This window comes from Eptatretus burgeri, chromosome 13 (assembly GCF_056783735.1).
Source record: "Eptatretus burgeri isolate ZD-2024b chromosome 13, Ebu_testis_v1, whole genome shotgun sequence".
In the NCBI taxonomy this organism is placed as follows: Eukaryota; Metazoa; Chordata; class Myxini; order Myxiniformes; family Myxinidae; genus Eptatretus; species Eptatretus burgeri.
This window is the reverse complement of record NC_140973.1, coordinates 54,351,310-54,372,112: the sequence shown is the minus strand read 5'-3', so window position 1 is coordinate 54,372,112 and position 20,803 is coordinate 54,351,310. Positions and strand designations below refer to the sequence as shown.

The window sequence follows — 20,803 nt, the reverse complement described above, 5'->3', positions numbered from 1 at the left end:
TCACTCCCTCCAGCGTAACATGTCCCCGTCTGGGCGATGTCAGCCATTACGTTAATTACAGCCTTATTTGGTCGCCAATCAGCTGAAAATATCTGCGCAGCAGACACAGATGGAATGAGTGACCTAAAATCTGTGCAGATTTTCCACTTTAGTGCCAGTTTAACCTCGATAGTGTCATTCTTACGTATCTCGTATGAAAGGACAGCGTGTGCTCCTCGTGTCTAATCATGAAAGTGCTGCTTCTAACATAAGGCAATGCCCGAATGGCTGACCCTGACACATCGTCACGGGAAATGCCACCCTGAGAATACAACCGTACATAGACTTTAATTAAAAGCAGCATCCAGTGTTGGGTCATAATTTTTACACTTAATAAAAACAAATGTGTGATACAATGCCATGATGTACTTCCTCAACATATTTCATCACTTGTGGTGATTTACCAGAGTGCAAGGTGTGAATAAGTACACTAGAGGATGAAAATGGCTAAGTCAACATGGAGTGGGAGGTGAACGAGCGTCATGACGTGCTCGGCGTGAGTGCCAGAAAAAAAATTTGCCCTAAGTCAGACCAAGCAATTTTACAAAAGGTGTGTTTTGACCCAGTCCTGTCTGCGTTGCGAATGGTTTAGTACATGCCACTTAACCTCAGGAGCAGCGTTCAGAGTTTCACGCGCCGTGAAGAGCTCCTGCAGACTCACAGGTACCGCGCGCACCAGCAATTTGCCTCTTTGAGCTGCCGTGGGCTCAGCCACAAACGGGTGAGCAAGTGGACTGCTCAAAAGGCAAGTTTGCAATTTTATTTGAGTACGGTGTGTATATTTGAAATGATTCTGATGATGAAGCCCCATTGAAAGCAACCTTTGAGGTTGAAAATGGCGGAGTACACCCCGGAGTAAAGGGTACTCTTTTGAACGTGACAGGATTTAAGTGATTGCATTTGAAGGCAAGCAATCGCTCTCTCGGCAGAAATACACTGTGACCACGAGGGAACGAGTGACATGAGAAGGTGGGAAATGTAAAAATGGCTGAAATACCGTCACACGGTGTTTAAACTCACATGAACCTGCCTCATAATTCACAGCAACCATTGATCGCTCTCAACTAATCAACAGTTGTTCAATCTGGGAATGCCTAAATCTATAGGAAAAAATACAAGCGTGGTAAATAAAAACCAATAACTCAAAACAGGACTGGCAAATACATACCTGTACATATATATATATATATATATATATATATATATATATATATATATATATATATATATATATATATATATATATATCGCCAAAAGAAAGTCGAGACCCTCTTTCAATATTTTCACCTTTTGTTGCCTTATCGCCTGGAATTTAATTACAATAAATCAGACTTTTTCCACCTTTATTTACACATCATAACTCACAACTTCCAAGTGAAAAACAAATTACACAAATTTCAGAAAATTAAATAAAAACACAAAACTAGAATATCTTGGTTGGATAAGTGTCCACCCCCCTGAGTTAATACTTGGTGGAAGCACCTTTGACATAAATTACAGCTGTGAGTCTGTTGGGATCGGTCTCCACCAACTTTGCACACCTTGATTGGGTAATGTTTGCCCATTCTTCTGTATAAAACTGTTCAAGTTCAGTCAAGCTGCGTAGGGAGAGTTGAGGAACAGCAATCTTCAAGTCATGCCACAGATTTTCGATTGGTTTTGGTCCTGGCTCTAACTGGGTCACTCAAGGACATTTATCTTTTTGTTCCTTCGCCACTCCAGTGTAGCTTTGGCTCTCTGCTTAGTGTCGTTGTCATGCTGAAAGGTGAACTTCCGTCCCAATTTTGTCCTTCTTGCAGAGGGCAGCAGGTTTTCCTCTGGGATTTTTCTGTATTTTGCTCCATCCATTTTCCCTTCTATCCTGACAAGTGCCCCAGTCCCTGCTGATGAGAAACATCCCCATTACATGATGCTGCCACCACAGTGCTTCACAGTAGGGATGGTGTTCTTTGGTGATGTGCTGTGTTTGGTTTATACCAAACGTAACATTTTGCATTGAGGCCAAAAAGTTCCATCTTGTTTTCGTCAGAACCATAAAACTTTTTGCCACATGGCTTCACAATCTTCGGAGTGTTTTTGTTTCATACCTGAAATGGGACTCAAGGTGAACTTTTTTTGCGAAATGGCTTTCTTCTTTCAACCCTCCTGAACAGACCAGACTTGTGGAGTGCTTGGGATATTTTTGTTACATGTACACAGTGGCCAGTCTTTGCCATAAAGGCATGTAGCTCTTTCAAAGTTGCCATTGACCTCTTGGTCACCCCTCTGATCAGTCTCCTTTTCGCTTGGTCATCCATTTTGGAGGGACGGCCTGATCTAGGCAGGGTCTTGGTGGTACCATACACCTTCCATGTCTTAATGATTGTCTTAAATGTGCTCCAAGGGATATTCCAAGGCCTTTGAAATATTTTTATACCCATCACCTGATCTGTGCCTTTCCCCAACTTTATCCCAGAGGTATTTTGAAAGCTCCTTGAATCTCATGGTTGAGTCATTGATGTGAAATGCACTACCCAGCAGAGGAAACCTGCAGTAACAGCTGATTATATTCTGAAATAATCAGAATCACTATAATTTAACACAGGTGGAGGCCAATTAACTTGATGTGTCATTTTGAAGTTGATTGGTTCCACCTGAGCTAATTTACAATTGCTATTATAAGGGGGTGGACACATCCAAATAAGATGTTCTCGTTTTGTCTTTTAAATTAATTTTCTGAAATTTGTAGAATTTGTTTTTCACTTGGAAGTTGTGGGTTACGATGTGTAAATAAAGGAGGAAAAAGTCTGATTCCAGGCTATAAGGCAACAAGAATTGGAAATTTTGAAAGGGGGTGTAGACTTTCTATAGGCACTGTATACATCCAGAAGTCGGCGGACTTCCTATGTAGGGATGGCACAGCCACTCCATATGTTTAATACTGCATAAATCCTCTAAAACAATCCCCCAAGATACAAACTTATAAACCGACAAAGTCCCTACTTGTCGTCTGCAGAGGATTTGAAATCCAATCAAAAAAAAAAAACTGAAGCTATTGGGCAGCATTGCTGAGCTACAAAACTGGCAGACCCAAAACAGCCCATTTGTCATTCTTCTTATTCTTGTTCTGTTCAGACAACCAAACTCAAAATTGGGTTGAGCTCAGTAATTGGATTAAAAATGAAGCTAAAGCATTTTACTTTGGGAAGGTGCATGGCTACTTGAAATTTTTATAACTTCAAAGGATTCCACAAAATAGGCATAGTTGCTGAACATATCTAGTAGTTGGGCAATGAAGGCCCAAGAGGGGTGGGTGGGACAACGCCTGTCTCTCAGCCTTGTGGGGGCGAACCCTTGGTGGCACAATTGGCCGAGGAACAATCACACCGATACTAGTGTGCTTAATGGTGGAATATTATTACTGCCCATTACATAATATAACAAGTAATATAAACATTTTTTTTAATGCAAAGGGATGTACAGTAGGGATGTTGCTCATCGTTCTTTGAATAATGGATTTTCCTGAAAATGACACAATGCATCTCTCTCCATTTGGGTTAGGGCTATTCAAAGGAACATGTAGGGATGGTTTCACATGATAATCTCTTGTGACCATCCTTACCCTGTCTTGTGTACATACTTTTTGGCACACAATCTCTACATCCCATTACTTTAAAAAATGTTTTTCATTACTTGCAAAAATATACACATACATGGGGAGCATGCGCCACATTGCGTTAATGTGTCCACTTTCCACAGGCACTCCAGTGGCCTCCATCTGGCCAACCCCAGGCAGATGCTTGGGCCATCCCGATCTCTTTAGGGATAGGACATTTCAGGCACCCACCCGAAGGGACCGCCTCAGATTAACCCGAGGAGACCACCGTCTGGTGGACGACACCTCAGCATCACCCGACCACACACCACTTTGTGTGTTTTTGCGGAGAGAAGTGTTTTTACGGTGGCTGGTGTGCAAATCCTGCCACCATCCTCCAAGGAAAGGTAACCCACTGCAGGAGGGCATCCGCAGATGAAGTTGGGCACCAGATATGGATGGCCGTTGGCTTACAAGGAGCGACTTCACCCGTTTACGGGTTTTGTTTTTATTTATTTTGCATGTCCATATCCAGAAACCCTCTTCACCAGGAGAACCTGGTGGAGGTGAGCCAGTTTTGTCTCTAACACTCCACCATGAACAGGTTAGTACAGGTTTTACATGATACTTGCAGCAAGTAACACATCTCATCTGGCTTGACCTGACAATCTGGGTTGGGTGCCCCTGCATTGACCAGACTACTCTGTTCCGTCTAGCATGGCACTCGACATACTCAAGTGATCCCCCAACTCAAGCCTCCAAATAGCCAGATTACATATATATATATATATATATATATATATATATATATATATATATATATATATATATATATATATATATATATATATATATATATATTCCAGTCCACTCTTGAACACACACACACACACACACACACACACACACACACACACACACACACACACACTTATGAGAACAAAACCAAAAAGCAAAAACAAAACAAATCAAAGCTCGTCGTATTGCTGTCTGTTCCTTGTTTCTTCAACGTTTCCAAAACAATGCATTCTGACTAATAATGCCTCTCATGGAGCAGTGCAAGCATGGGGGCAGTACATCTCGGAGTACGAGTCATATAAACCAAAGATTTTTTTATCATGAGCAAGTGAATAAACATACTTTCTTTCCCTTTTAATACTCCTATCCTCCCAATCTCCTTTTCCTTCAGTGTCCAATGCCAGCACACTCCCCACATGAGCCTGCATTATCTATAATTTCCTTTACATTCATGAAAATACAGCATTATGTACATGGTATGTTAAATCGATGGGATCTTTGGATAACACGAATATATGAACAAAGGAATGAATGAGTTTGAGTCATCATGATGTACTGAGTGAATATGCCTTCCCTGTTTTGTTGATATCCATGAGATCCAACAACTATGAACAGGATGAGTTCCTATCTCAGAAAAAAAAGCTTACAGTTAAAACCTCATTCCCAAAGAACTATTGTCATACGTGAAACATCTGAGGATTTCTGGTATGCATAACACTAACGGACAGTGTGTTAAACCGAATCTCACCACTTTCCGGGTGCTCACTCTCTCCGGTGCATCCATCGGGTGTGGTCCGTTCATAGCGAGAGTCAGAGAGAAGAGGTGCCGTGAGCTGGGAGCCTGGACCTTTGAGAGCTGCTGACATTCCGGAGCTCGTTGAACGGGTGGCCAGTTGTTGGGCTTCAGGGTCACCGAGGCCACTGTCTGTGAAGCTTTGCTGAGATGAGTCACAAAGGTCATTCCGAACACCGTCCTCCAAAACAAACTTCACTCGACGAGATGCTGGCTGGGGAGAGCGGAAAACATTGAGGAATCTTTGAACATTGTTCTTGACACACCAAACTCCACATCATAACAGCACTTGTCATATGCCATTCAAGCACCCACAACCACATTATCCCCAAGAAGACATCTCAGATAAGGATATTATTCTATCAGGGTCAAAAGAAGTCTATTTTGTATATTGTGAGTCAAAAGCATTGGGGAAGGGTCTTTCAGACAGTCTTGTCACAGGAGGAAACAGCTCTACATTTTCTGTAATATCTTTTGAACCCTTCAAGGTATATTTTTTTAGATACATCGAGACTCATAAAAGGGCGAACACACAGAATGTATTATAAAGGGATTAGGAGACAAGAGGGTTGGGAGATGGGAGCACAAAACAGTGGTGAACGGAGATTAGGATATATGTGGAAGGAAGAGGGATGTGGTGGGGAACACGGGGTAAACAAGATGGGCATTACAGGGACTATCAGGAAGGAAATCGGGGAATATGAAGGAGGTGGGTTTGGGGTGGATTAACGGGTGTGGAAATGATCGTGGTTTTAGATTGGGGGAAGATAAGAGATGGTGGTGAACAGCTGTTTTGAAGGCCTGGAAGGAAGAGTGGTATTGAAGAGGGTGTGGGAGTTTGTTCTAGAGGTGGGAAAAAAGAGAAATGAAAAAGTGAAGGTGAGCAGTGATTATCGATTTTGGTAATTTCACGAGAAGGGGGTTGCTGGCAGACCTTGAGCGCACTGCGGAAATATGGGGTGGGGGGGGGACATACGGCAGACAGAGCAAGGGGGTTGTGGGAGGGGGGAGGTGAGGCCAGAGAGGAGACAGTAGAAGACAGAAAGATCACCGACCTGCCAGTGAGAGAGTGAGACACCAAAAGACAGCTTCATTGGGGGAGATACCAATGATCCGAGACGCCTTGGTTTCCACAGTGTGAAGACAAGCAAGGTGTGAGGCAGGAGCACCAGCCCAGAAGAGAGAGTAGTACTCCATCAAGCTGCAGATGAAAGCTTTGTATGTGATCAGGAGCTCAGGTGGGCCAAGGAAGGACTTTGTACGATGGAGGATTCCCAGTCGACGACTGGCGTTGGAGGCCAGCTTGGAAATGTGGCTTTCCCAGGAATGATCATGGCAGACAGTGAGACCCAAAAGCTTGAATGAAAGGTCTTCTTCAAGAGGATTGTTGAGAAAGTAGATGCGGTGTGGGGGGGGGGGTGGTGGGGTGTTTCTAGACGTTCCTTTCGACGAGATGTCGTGAGAGTGTGAGATTTGTCAGGATTGAAAGACACGTTCCAAGTGTTGGACCAGCTTGTGATTTTTTTTCAGGTCTGTAGAGAGTGAATAGGTTGCTGCTTGCCGGTCTGAGGGATGATAGATGGTCCAGCAGAGGATGGAGTCATCATCAAAGAGTTAAAGAGGATTTTCCAGAGAGTCGGAGAGATCATTGATCAGAAAAAGCACAGGGCCCAGAACACTGCCTTGAGGAACTCCGGCCTGGATAGGAAGAGGGAATGACAGAATTAATTATTTTGGTGCTGTGATGTATCCGAGATAATGGTAATTTAGGTATAATGAGGAATGTTGGCCCCACTGCACAGTGAGAGTAAGTGTTCCTTTTTGGATTTAACATGGTACAACAGCCCACTTATTATCCAACAAAAATAAAATTACACGGAGATTTAAGGGCTTCACTCAACAGACCGTTAACCTTTTTTGCATGACTTTGAGTAGATGAAGAATTTGCATAAAGCATAAAAAATAAAGTTATATACTCATGTCTACTTCAACGAGATGTTTTTCCAAGGCGGAAAAATCCACATGGTAATTCCTGTGGATTTTTTGCATTTGAGTCGAAAGCAATATAAGGCCAAGCTGTTACATTTCCTCTAACTATTCAATTCAATTCATTGATGTGGGGACCGTATGCCATTCTCTTGAATGATTGATAGCACAACCAAAGGTTGTGTATAATCCACAACCACAACCAAAAAGTACATATGTAATTGTGTATAATTTGTGCAAACCTGTGTGTAAGTTGGCAAGAAAGGGAGTATAAAACATATGACCATGACAAGTTTGCCGAGTTAGCCATCAAGTGATTCGCTGTTCAAGTGCTTCAATGCGAACCCCAAACTGCCCATCTAACAGGTCTATTATGCCAATTCCCCATGCGCTGTGGAGCCCACTTCCAATGACCACAAACAAGTTTGCATTAAAATAGGGATTTATTACAACAAGAGGTTGTGGGTGGAGGGGGAAGGAGAAGAATAAGTGCATGGTCATGAAGCGGCAAATACAGACTGTTACCCCATGCGCCATTGGAACCTCAACAGCTTCAACAAATAACTTAACCATTCACTCAAGGGTGACAAGACTGATAGAAAGCAGATGAGACAGAAAGAAAAGAAAACCTTGTTAAGATATACTCCAATTATTAATAAACTTATACATGTCATCAATCATTCACTATAATCAATATAATTTGGTGTTCAAATTCTAATAAAACATTTTGCAACGCAGCTGTAGAGATCTATGACACAGTCTCAATGATACAATGTTTAAGTTCTTCAAGGTCCCTTGGTTTTTGGTGTGGACTACTTTTTTAAAAACCCCAGAGATAAAAATCTGACAGCGTAAGTTATGTGAACAAGCGGGCCATTTCATAGGTCCTCCTCAACCAATACAATGGTCTGTTAATGCTTAAATAAAAAACACTTTATCAATTTGAGAAAAGTGAGGTAGTGCTCCATCTTGTTGGAAGATAGCTCTTTGTAACAAGTCGGAATTTTCTTGGAGTTGTGGAATAAAGAAATCTCGTAGGATGTTGAGGTACAAAATGCTGGTGACAGTGCGTTCATCAAAGAAATGGGGTTCATAGATGTGAGAACGTGACATGGAATACCAAACGTTTACTTAAGGACAATCTCTTTTGTGTTCACACACTTCAGGTGGATTTTCTTCTCCCCATATGCTACAATTGCGATGATTAACTTTGCCTGAAATGTGAAATGTCATCTCATCACTAAAAATGAGGTTTGATTTGAAAAAAAAATGTTTGTCCGATTCTATCTGTACAATGAATTATTGACAAACATTTATTCTTGTTTCATTATCCTCTTCTAAATATATATAAACCTCAATTCTTTGTGAAGGATATCATGAACAGAGTTTTTCAGAATGTTTAATTCAAGTGATGATCTCCAAATTTACTTTTTTTAGGGCTGTTGGTAAATACTTCCTTAACATCATTCACCCTTTCATTTGTCTTTCTTGGCTTTCCAGCATATTTCCCCTTCAGGATAGATCCAGTAGACTCAAACTGATCCACCCATGTTCGCATGGACTGTCTTTCAGGTGCTGGTTTGTTAATTTCATGCTGAAAACAACTTTGGGCTTGAATGATTGAACCACATTCATGTACAAATCTCACAATTGTTAATGTCTCTTGAAGACTTGTCATGATATCATATAATGGGATTCCTCCTGAGAAATAAAGAAAATAACAATCAATATTCAAAACAAACTAAAAGCATTCAAGTCTAATGTATTGTTGTGGTTGACGAAATTCGCAAACCACCATTCAGGTCCCTTAGGTGAGATATCTCTGTAAGTATATGTGTAGTTAGGCCCAAACCCGTTGTTTAGAGGGAATAAATGTAATTCATTCAGGCTGCGACCCTTCTAGACAGCCGTTTTTCTTTTACTATCTTTATTTTGGACCAGCCGCCATTACTACCACCACCAACCACGTCTCAACAGCCATCACACAACAACCACCAGCCGCAACGCCGCTTCACAACAACAACAACGCCAACAGCTACGACCTTTACCGTCACATCTCGCTCTCGCAACCATCGCATCACCGCCATTTCCGCGCCGCTTGTGGGCACCGATACTGGACTCGTGCAGGGCGCGCACCGAGCAGCGTGTGCAGAAACATCACAGCCTTTCCGAAGAAAACGGATCAAAAACGACTCATGCCCACTTCTGTTCCATCCTATCGGCGAGCGTGGAGCGATTTGGCCCCGCCTCCAGGTGCGTTGGAGTAATATCGTTATATGCAAATTCATGGATCAAAAAGCATTCACGCCCACTTTTCCTCGGTCCAATGGGGAGCCAGCCAGAGGTGAAGGGTCGAAGGTAAAGGGTCGAAGGCGAAGGAGCGAGGCCCCGGGGGCTATAAAGGGCTGCGTTCGCTCGCCAAACGGGGCAGTTCGGAGTCGGTGGAGTTGGGAAGAAGAAGCAGTAGTAGTCAGTCAAGCAGTTCGCAGTCGGTGGAGTTGGGAAGAAAGTCAAGGCAGTTGGCAGTCGGTGGAGTTGGGAAGAGCCAGTCAAGAGAGGAGTCGGAGAAGGCAGTTGGACGGAGCTGTGGAGAGTTGGAGAGGTGGCGGCGGCGAAGGCGGTCGAGGGGGTGCTCGTGTCAGAGTCGGGGAGCTGCGGAGGGGAGAGGCCGGCAACGCGACCGAGGTCGTGGTGGAGACGCTCGTTGCGGGACCCGAGACAGGGAGATATCCTCCTTCCCCCGAGCATCAACAACCCCCTCCTGTTTCCCCCCGCGCTGAGATAGTGCGAGAAGGGGGCCCCGTTCCCACCCCATACCAGGCAGTCCCAGCGAGGCCCGCAGAGTCGGGGCGCCAGCGCCATTTTGCGGCTCATCACCAGACGGGTAGGCTCGACGTGGTCTCGGCCCCAGGCCGTCTGCCCCCTCATAGTGGAGGGTGGTCCCTTTTTCTTTTGCTTTGAGTATATGTGTTGTCGGCGCCGTCTGTGAAGTAAAACTGTATAAGTGTTGCCGTGTGCTCGGTAGTCGGTTAGCTCTGCATTGTCTTTTGCTTTTACATTTGCTTTTTGTGCATTATTGTGTGTTTCTTCTTCTTCTTTTACATTTGCTTTTGGTGTAATCGTATATGTGTGCTTTCCGTTCATCGCGAAATAAATGTGCTTTATGTTGAACTGTTTTCCCGTTTCGCTTCGTCTTTTCCTTTATTGAATCTCCATCTTACTTCACGTAAAGGGTTGGTCGTGGGCTAAAACGCCCGATAATTAATCGAACCGTCGAGGCCGACGATAACACCGCTCGGTTATCCCGATAGTACGGAACGGGTCGCTTAAAGTGGCCCGTGTCCGAAGTCGACCTGCGGCGAGGTGCGATCGCCCGGTCTACCCTCCGTGTGGGTACTTAGGTAGGTCGAATTTGGCGAGCAACCCTATCCCACGCGGGGGGCCGATTGGCACGATCGTGGTGAGGCCGAAAGGTCCACCCGTGACTAGTTCCCGGCGTTAGTCCGAGAGGGTGACGACGGGATTGTCCGTCCGGTGGGCGACGTGCCGCGATTCGAGTTACGTGGCCGTTCGCACGCCGGCGGGCGCGAATCCGCAACAGTATGTACTCATATCAAATTTATGTCAGGATCTCGAATAACAATAAAACTATTCAACATTCTTTTTGGTATATTCATTTTTGGAAATGCTGTGCAGTATATGTTATATATTATTTCCGAGTTTGTGGTTTCGTGTCGCGCTATCTTCGACTTTGTTCTGCGCTCGAATAACGTGATATTCGGCTTACATTATCTCAAAGACCATATGAGGTGCATGGTACAAAAAAAAGTAAATAAAATGGTTCTGAAACAGTAAAATTGTATTCCACTTACTGCATTAAAGTAAAATTACTACCGATACTCTGCATCAGTTCCTTTCTCAAACACACCCACCCCAACTTGTCGCGTAGAGCATGGGTTATGTTAGTCTAATATATAAAGAAGAAAGTTTGTGTGTTTGTTCGTTTATGCATTTAGACCCTACAGGAACCAGTGCAACCAAACTTTGCATGGCCTCCTCTTTCATTCAGAGGAAGTTTGAGGACTATGTTTGGATAATAAAGTTGACCCCAGATAAAGCCACATAATCGGCCTTCAGGCCTCGATCGGGTCTTGTGCGATTACACTGCCTGGGTTTTTTTTTCTTCCCCCGGGAGCGATTGAGTATGTATTGTGAAGATAATGTGATCAAGTTGTTGTGATTTGTTGTCAACAACACAAATTTAATTATGATAGTGTTTACACATGCGGCTGTAATTAAAAAAGATTGCTTCAAACAGGTTTATTAGAATACCTCTGTGTTCAGGCCTCGAATGAGTACATTGCTTACAGACTACCGCGATTGAGTAATATGTATTGTGCAGATCATATGTTGACGTCATATTATACATGAAAGCTAATAACAGAAACTGTATGCCCTTGGTACCTTTCTCCCCTACCTATTATGTTCGCTGTCTCGGTACAGTCCGTACGTTTCTCCACTACGTATAATTCTCCCCATCTCGGTACGATCCGTCCATTACTTTTTTTACTCTGAACTACCATGTCAAGAAGATCGGCATGGTAAGATACCCACAGGAGCACTTCTGGTGGCTTCACTCGCGCTAATCGAGATAGCTCTGGAAAGGACCATTTATGTGTGGCACATTGCGCCTACACATTTATAATAACACCACCGTGTTAATGCTCCACCACCTGTAATCCTCTTGTGCGGAAATTACACGGGCTTAACTACTGATGTTAATTACTCGATTTTTATTTATTTTATTTTGCATTCCCAGGTTATGAAAACGAACTTTGCGTGTAAGTGATGTGTCTCTGGGCTATCAAGATATTTTATATTCTGACTTCTGATGGGAACTCTCAATAGTCCCCCATCGCAAAGCTCAAAATGCATCAAATAATGCCTCATTTTTTTCGACTGAGATCTCTTTGATCAATCGATTCTGTATTCATTACAGACTATAAATCACTGATGTTCCAGACCTGATCATCTCGTTGAGAAATAATAAGCATTTGAAAGTCGGATTTTGACTGCTGCTGTCCCAGTTATCAACCGACAAGCAGTGCTGACGCATCTACTATCTCAACCAATCACAGTTCGCTATTCACGCTGTTTACAACCGTTGCCCAGAAAGACGGCTGGACGTGTGCTAACTTTTGCCGATTATCCAAGAGAGAATGCTGCAAAAACTTTATATTTCGATCACACAAGAATCATATTCCAAATATTTTTCTGTGTTTTCACCTTTTAGTAACTTAGACTGTTATAAATACCACTGATGACAATGATTTGATGTATCCATATATTTCTAGCCGAAGAAAAGCACATCTTCCAGTAGTGAGAAGTCAGCTGCTAAAGTGAAGGACTGCATTCCGAAGTGGGTCGGTGCTGAAGGTATAGGGCAGTGGTTCTAAAACTGGGGGGAGTGGTGCACCCCTGAATGGGGGCACAATAAAATTTCAAGGGGGGCATAAGGGGTCTGGAAAATGCTGGCACAAAGGGCTTAGTATGCAAAAAGTGCACACACATAAAACTATGTATGTATACACTGTATATGAATATTGGGCTTCAAAAAGTCACCAAGTGGATGGAACAGTGATATGTTGCCCTGATGAGACCAAAGAAGGGCAAAACCAGATCGGTAGCTGGGCTTTTCATCTGCTTGTTGACAGCTATTAATTTTGCCTCACATGAACTGCTGGATGTCCTTCAGGGTTGGCAGGCATGATGCTGTCGCGATGAGGTCACGATTATCATGACGTTGGTCCAAGTCAGGAGAATTGCGTAATTACATTAATACTTTCCCCAATTGCTTAATAACATCAATGGTGCTTCCTGGTTGTGACTGGTGGATGTAACACAATATGTCCATGTGTCAGATGGCACTTGTGGGTGCCAAATACAATCTGGCCTCACCAGTCACAGTCAGTGGGGCATCAAGTGCCAATACATTATGTATGAAAACTTTGGAAAAGATTTTGGAGGGGAGTGAATCAAAAAACTTTGGAAAAGAATGTGAAAATGAAAAAAACATTTCACAAAATGTGAAAACTTTGAAGGGGGGTGAATACTTTTGCATGCCACTGTATCTATTGTCCTTGGTCTCTGAGTAGTTATCAGACAAAGTGATGTAACTGGTCTGCCATAATGGAGAAATAACCAAAATAAAAACACATGAGAAGTCTGGATTTTCTACATTTGAAATGATTTTTCAAAAATATTTTGTGAAAACCTAAGTCAGGATCCTGATTATACCATAAAAATTCAGTTTGGATCAGCCCAAGTGTCTTGGAATAACCACGAAACACAGAAATACACACATTCACTTTAAAAAAGATATATATATATATATATATATATATATATATATATATATATATATATATATATATATATATATATATATATATACACGTGATGAACAGGATAGAACATCATGGATATATGTGGAAAAATTACATGCCCAGACCAGGAATCAAACCCAGGTCCTATGGAAAACTACCAGTGCTCTTCCATCTGAGCTGTTTGGGCAACCCAGTGTCTCAGATGTGTCACCCAGATAGCTCAGATATCAGAGCACTGGTATGGTTTTCCAGAGAACTTGGATTCAAATCCCAGTCTGGGCATATAATTTTTCCATCCATTGGGACAGAGCGTTAGTGTCCCAATGGGACAGAGTGCAGTGCGTTGTTGCTGCCTAAGCAGTCTTCCTGGCTATTGGGAACAATCCTGGACAGGTCACCACTCCAACACAGGACACCAGCAAGCTGGCACTCATTTTGCCAACCTCAGAAGGATGAGAGGCAGAGTCAACCCCACTTGGTATTAATTCAACAGCCAAGTGGGATTTGAACTCAGGATCCTAGGTTCCCACTTAGATTCCAAGTCCACCACCCAAACCATTAAGCTAACAACAGGCATATATATATATATATATATATATATATATATATATATATATATATATATATATATATATATATATATATATATATACACACATACACACACACACCACACAATATATATCCTTGATGAAAACCTGCTTGAGTCAGCCATGAATCTGAACCTGGGTATGAGATTCACATTTCAGCAGCACAATGATCTGAAACACAAAGATAAAGCCACAAAGGAGTGGCTGAATAATAAGAAAATTTATATTCTTGAGTGGCCCAGTCAAAGTCCAGACGAACCCAATTTAAACTTCATGGCGAGACTTTAAGATCGCAATCCATCGACGATCCCCATCAAACTTAGCAGAACTAGAGCAATTTTCACATGAAGAATGAGTAAAGATTTCACCATCTTCCAAAACAAAGTTGGTAGAGACCTACCCAAAAAGACTCATAGCAGTCATTGCTACAAAAGGTTCTTCCACCAAGTGCTGACCTCAGGGAGTGGATACTTTTACAACCAGTGAATTTTGATTTGTACATGGTTTTTTCTCAGGTATTCCTGACATGCAACCTTCTTCGACTAAAACAGTGTTTAGTTTGATCTCTTCAGTTATGAATAAAAAGTTCATTTGGAAAAATTGTTTCTCCATCATTCAAAATTCATCTAAATGTGTAATTATTGGTACGGGGTGAATACTTTTGCAGGCCACTGCAGATAGGACGAGAAACTATCAGTATGCATGTTTGAGCCAAATTAGATCTGTCTCTCTTTCATTAGAGGTCTCATGAGCAACCAGATTACATGATATTTCAATGCTTATACCATTAAATATCAAAAACCAAAAAGTGGAATAAATACCATTTTTTAATAACTTTAGACCCTTTTAGACATTTTAAGAGACATTAGACACCTTATACCCCTTTAGACTCTTCCGACCCTTTTAAACTTTTTGATTTTTTTGTGATATTAAGGTGGTTAAGACCCTGTACACCTCTTTAGACCCTAAGTTCGATTGGATGTGGGGGGATGAAGATAACTTTGAGACCCCTTAGCATCGAGCCTTCAAACCCCTTAAGACCCTTCATAGGCTACCTCTGACACCCTTTCGCCATTAACACCCGTTAGACCCCCTAGACGCTTTGGAAGCACACCACACAATAAGCACGGTTAATGAAAGTTTGTCTGTGACTGATTTAAATGCCTTTTATCAGAGCACAAAACAGAAAAGCTCAGCAGAGATTAGTTAGTCAACAAACAGATGATGAGAGGACATCAAGGCAGACACAAAATCAAATCCAGTATCAGAGAAGGTGGCAAGCCATGTCTGAACAGGAAAGGCAGCTTCAACAGGAGCAACAATGCCTCCACCTCCAAATATATAGTGTTGAAGTATGCCAAAAGAGCGTTTACAAGGCAAGGAAGATTATCAAAATTTGCAATGGTCTACAAGGTTAGAATGCAGAGTGATATTGGCAATCGGAATAATGAGGAAGGAGGAGGATCATGTTGTTGTCCACACTGCCAAGCATTGTGATGGAAGGGTGAGATAGCAGGATCACTTTTCTGCGTTGGAGGGAACAACATCCTTGAGCAAAAACCTAGCCCACCAGACTTTCTTCAAATACAATGGGGAGTGAAGCTCAAGGACGTCGGGCGTTTCGTGGCTTTGCAAGACAGCTAAACAATGCTCTCACTCTTGCCTCCATAAAAAAAGTAAAATCACACTTGCAGGGTATGCACCATTTGTTAAAATAAAGGTCAAGGTTCATAATTTCATTGGTCCACTTAAAGCTATCCCTGGAGAAAATGAAGAATTTGCACAAATATATATTCATGATCCGCATCATGACAGGATGAAGGAGAAACTCATTTCAAAAACATGACATTACCAAGTGGGACAATCCCAGCACAAGAAAGAATCATTAAAGATTTACTTCGACAACTGCAAAATTTGCATTGACAATGCAAACCATACATTCAAGACTTTCTCCACGTTTGTGATCTTCCCGAAGGTGACCGCACATATGCAAAACTGGTAATAAATGGTTGTGCAAGGCCAAAAAGAGAGCATGAAAAACGATACAACCAAAGCCTTGAGGAAATATCAATGCTTTTTGATGATGAACCTTGTAGGACAGACTTAGTTCCAGACAGAAGAGGAGGAAGTGTGATGTCAAATCCAGACACACATAGATTGGCAGAAACTTTGCATTTAACTATCTTCTTCCCTCTTCCAAGAGCTGGCTGGCATCCGGAGCGAAAAAAAAAAGAAAGAGTCAATTGATGGAAATTTGGATGAGGGATGGATGTCTCTCTCGTGATTACTATGCCTCTCGTCTGAGCCATTCAGATGCCATTTTTAGAGGGAAGAGACTTCCAGGAATGGATTTGCATTGCATTCGCCAACGGGGAGAACCAGCGGCTTCATTATGTCTGAACGAATCAAGAAAAACTGAGGGATGAATTATACAATAACGTTGTTGATACTATGGGTCAAGAAGGAGATTAAAATAGACGAAAATAAATTCTCCCAGTAACAGTAACGGGAAGTCCAAGGCATAGGTACAGGATATTTCTAGATGCCATGCCAGTTGTCATAGTCCATGGAAAGCCAACCCTTTTCATTGTCATATTTCACCCTCATCGATATATTTCTCAATTTCATTAAACAATGTTTTTCATGAGGTTTAAAAATACTGTTTCATTCATTTTTAAGTTAAATATTACAGTATTTGAGAGAAGAGCAGACAATACATGAGTAAAGCAGACTAATCAGTTCTCCACCATCAGTGAAGGCAACATAGACAGCAAGCTGTCTGACAGGCAGATAGACTATTCAGTCCATGTATATATATATATATATATATATATATATATATATATATATATATATATATATATATATATATATATATATATATATATATGTATATATATATATTACTAAAACTCTCATCTTGTATATATGTATGTATGTATGTACGTACGAGGTCCGTCTAGAAAGTTATGGGACTGAGCCTGCTGTGTGCTCCACTTGAAACACAACTTGAATGAATGGGTTGTGTCACAGTCTTTTGCAACATTCCAGCAAATATATGATTGGTGATGGTTGACTGCGCTCATTGTGTGATTTTTTACAGGTCGTGCTTTACATGTTGTCTAGTCTGAGTCGTCGCGCTATGAGTTGTGAGCAGAGAGCCAATCTGAAGTTTCTTGCCAAGCTTGGAAAAACACCTTCCAAAACCTTTGCAATGCTGCAGCAAATCTACGGGGAAGAAACGATGTTACGTACACGTGCATTTGAATGGCACAAGAGGTTCAAAGAGGGACGGGAAGAGGTTGAAGACGGTCCACGGTCTGGAAGACCTTCAACGAGCAGAACGGTGGAAAGCATCGAGTGTGTGAAGCAGATGGTGCGTGCAGATCATCGACTCACGGTGCGGATGATTGCTGAGGAACGTTACATCAACAAGGACACTGTCTGGAGCATCATCACTGAAAATTTCAAAATGCATAAGGTGTGCGCAAAGATGGTCCCCAAGCTGTTGGCTGAGGACCAGAAACAGCAAAGAGTCACTGTCTGTCAAGACATTATCCAGCGCCTCGAGGACGATCCAGACCTGCTCGGGATAGTTATTACTGGCGATGAATCGTGGATATTCGAATACGAGCCCGAGACCAAACAGCAGAGTCGTCAGTGGAAAAGTCCGGCATCACCAAGACCAAAGAAAGCAAGGATGTTGAAGTCGAAGGTCAAGGTGATGCTCATCGCGTTTTTTGACATCAAGGGCATCGTCCACTTCGAGTTTCTACCACAGGGTCAAACAGTGAATCAATACGTGTACGAGTAGATCTTCTGGTGCCTCATGAGATAAATCTGGGACAAGAGGAGGGATTTGTGGGAGAACAACGCCGGTGTGCTCCACCATGACAATGCCCCTGCTCACAGTGCCCTGAGCATCCGACAGCTTCTGGTGGAGAAGAACGTGCCAACTCTGGAGAAACCCCCACATTCACCAGACTTGCCCCCTTGTGATTTTTTCCTATTCCCCAAGCTCAAGGGAGTGATCCAGGGGATCCGATTTCCTGAGGTGGAGGCCATCAAAAGGGCCGTGACAATGGAGCTCCGGAGGATTCTAGAAGAAGCCTTCCGGGGGTGAATCGAAGCATGGAAGAAGAGGATGGACAAGTGTGTGAGACTGGAGGGAAACTATTTTGAAGGGGACAAGCTGTGATTTCAATATATTTTTTGGAATAAAATTTCAGTGAAGTCAGTCCCGTTACTTTTTAGACGGACCTCATACGAATGTATGTATGTTCCCGAAATACAACCAAAACAGTACACGGTAGCGCAAAAATTTTTGGCCCACCTTACTCACCATTCTCCTGCGGTGTGCAGTATCAAGTTTCGTTCAAATTGGGCAACGAAAGAAAATTAAAAAAAATCAATTTCCGATTCAGTCAAGTACTCTTCAGGAGAATTTCATCAATGCAAACAACCTCAGCAGTATAGTTCGCTGGAGCTATCTTTTTTATGAAATGATTTTTTTTTTTATCAACCGCTGTCACAACGGGAACCCAACGGGTTCACTGGTCGTCTAGTAATGTATAAAGCTCTTTATAACCACTGACTGATTGACTGATATTCTAAATTGTTGCCTTCTGGGTGAGGTAGAAAGCTGAAATTTTGCATGCTGAAGGACATCAAAGCCAGTCCACCGGGAAATATCGCAGAATCATTAGAAAACATCCATAAATGAAAAAAAATGCAGGTGAGCGAGCGACCTGAGACAATGGGGAAGCACAGTAATTTTGTGTGCCGATGGACATCGAAGCTGATACACCAGGGAAAAAAAATCACAGTATTGGAAAGCATCCATAAATGAAAATATAAATAAATGAAAAATATTACTGAAAATAAATAAACGAAAAATCGAATGCAGGTGAGCGACCTGAGACAATGGGGAAACACAGTTTGTGTGCTTACACTTACATACATATATATATATATATATATATATATATATATATATATATATATATATATATATATATATATATATATATATATATATATATATATATATATATATATATATACGGAGTGTGGCAAGCACTCTGCCAATCTCCATTGGAAACAATCCACACCAAAGCGTTGCCTCCAACACAGGGCTCAGCCTGGTGACTGTCAAACAGATCAAGATCAACCAGCATCACCAATCCAGATATATAAAAGTACCACCAATACACAATGTGTAAGCACACCCTGTTAGTATAATATAAAGCTCTTTATAACCCCTTACTGACTCACTCAGTCACTGAAAATTTAACATCGGGACCTTCCGGGTGATTTAGAAAGCTGAAATTTTGCGGGCCGATGGACATCGAAGCCGGTACACCGCAAAAAAATCACAGAATCATCAGAAACCATCTGTAAATGAAAATATAAATTAATGAAATAAGAAACGAAAATAAATAAATGAAAAATCAAATACAGGTGAGTGACACAAGACAATGGGGAAACATGGTTCGTATGCTTTCACTTACAATGTGTAAGCATACCCCGCATATATATATATATATATATATATATATATATATATATATATATATATATATATATATATATATATATATATATATATATATATATATGTGTGTGTGCATGTACTGGATGGCCAATTTCAACTAATGCCTGCACATCTACTCCCTTTAATTTATCTACCCAGCAACACCTTCTTCCATTCCCCCCTACCCCTTCACACAAAGCCTTAATGCAGTCCCACTTATTCTCCTTTTCCCATTACCTTCTTTACACCTTCACATACTACCACTCAATCCAAATTGTTCATCCCTTTATTTGAATGGTTCATTGGCCCAATCGCTGCCTTGATCGTTACCAAAAAAAAAAACCACACATAAGACAAGTGGATTGATTTTTTGCTGAGATAATTTATTTTGCTCGAGAAATCTTTTTGCAAGAAATGCTTCAACAAGCAGTCCTAAGTATATGTATGCATGTGTATGTATAAACATATGGAGTGTGACAAGCACTCCACCAATCCACATTGGACACAGTCCACACCAAAGCATCACCTCCAAACCTCAGCCTGGTGACTCTCTCAAACAGAACAAGATCTATCCAGGCTCCAGGCTCCAGGATAGCATACCAATAAATATCTAACCAATGACAACCACATTTGTCGTTTATACATCAGATGCACCTCCTGACTGTTATGGGGAGCATGGTGTGGACTGTGTCCAATGGGAATCAGCGGAGTGCTCGTCACACTGCCCATGTTTTGATTTTCCCACCATCACATCACGTGCCTTCTGGTTGAATGGTTTGCATTCACAGAAACAATCGTCTTGGTGGCAGACGGATGGCTGTTCTGTGTGGATTATGTGTTTTTACAGTGTGAGACATATTCTGCGGCGATGCTCTCCATAAGAGTAAGGACGATTGATGTAAAAATGACAAATGTGGTCATCTTTGGTTAGATATTTATTGGTAAGCTGTCTTGATGTAAGTACTGAAGTCTGAAGTCTCAATCTTTATCTGTTTGACAGTCACTGGGCTGAGGTCTCTGTGTTGGAAGCACCGCTTTGGTATGGACTGTGTGCAATGAGGATTGGTGGAGTACTCTTGTTGTGCGTGTGTGTGCATATATGTG

General features: G+C 41.9%; 1 protein-coding gene across 4 annotated transcripts in view; it reads right to left on the bottom strand.

The window, feature by feature from the left end:
• Window positions 1-20,803, bottom strand: part of PCDH9 (protocadherin 9) — a 190,934-nt gene that overhangs the window by 75,283 nt on the left and 94,848 nt on the right. For 3 of the 4 annotated variants that reach the window (XR_015050783.1, XM_085852491.1, XM_085852490.1), the window contains one exon: window positions 5,160-5,418. The exons of the other annotated variant lie outside the window; for it this stretch is intronic. Coding sequence is in view for 2 of the 3 variants with exons in the window: in XM_085852491.1 (XP_085708617.1) it covers window positions 5,160-5,418 (259 nt within the window). In the remaining variant the exon portion in view is untranslated. The remainder of the gene's footprint in view (window positions 1-5,159; window positions 5,419-20,803) is intronic. 4 annotated transcript variants of the gene reach the window in all.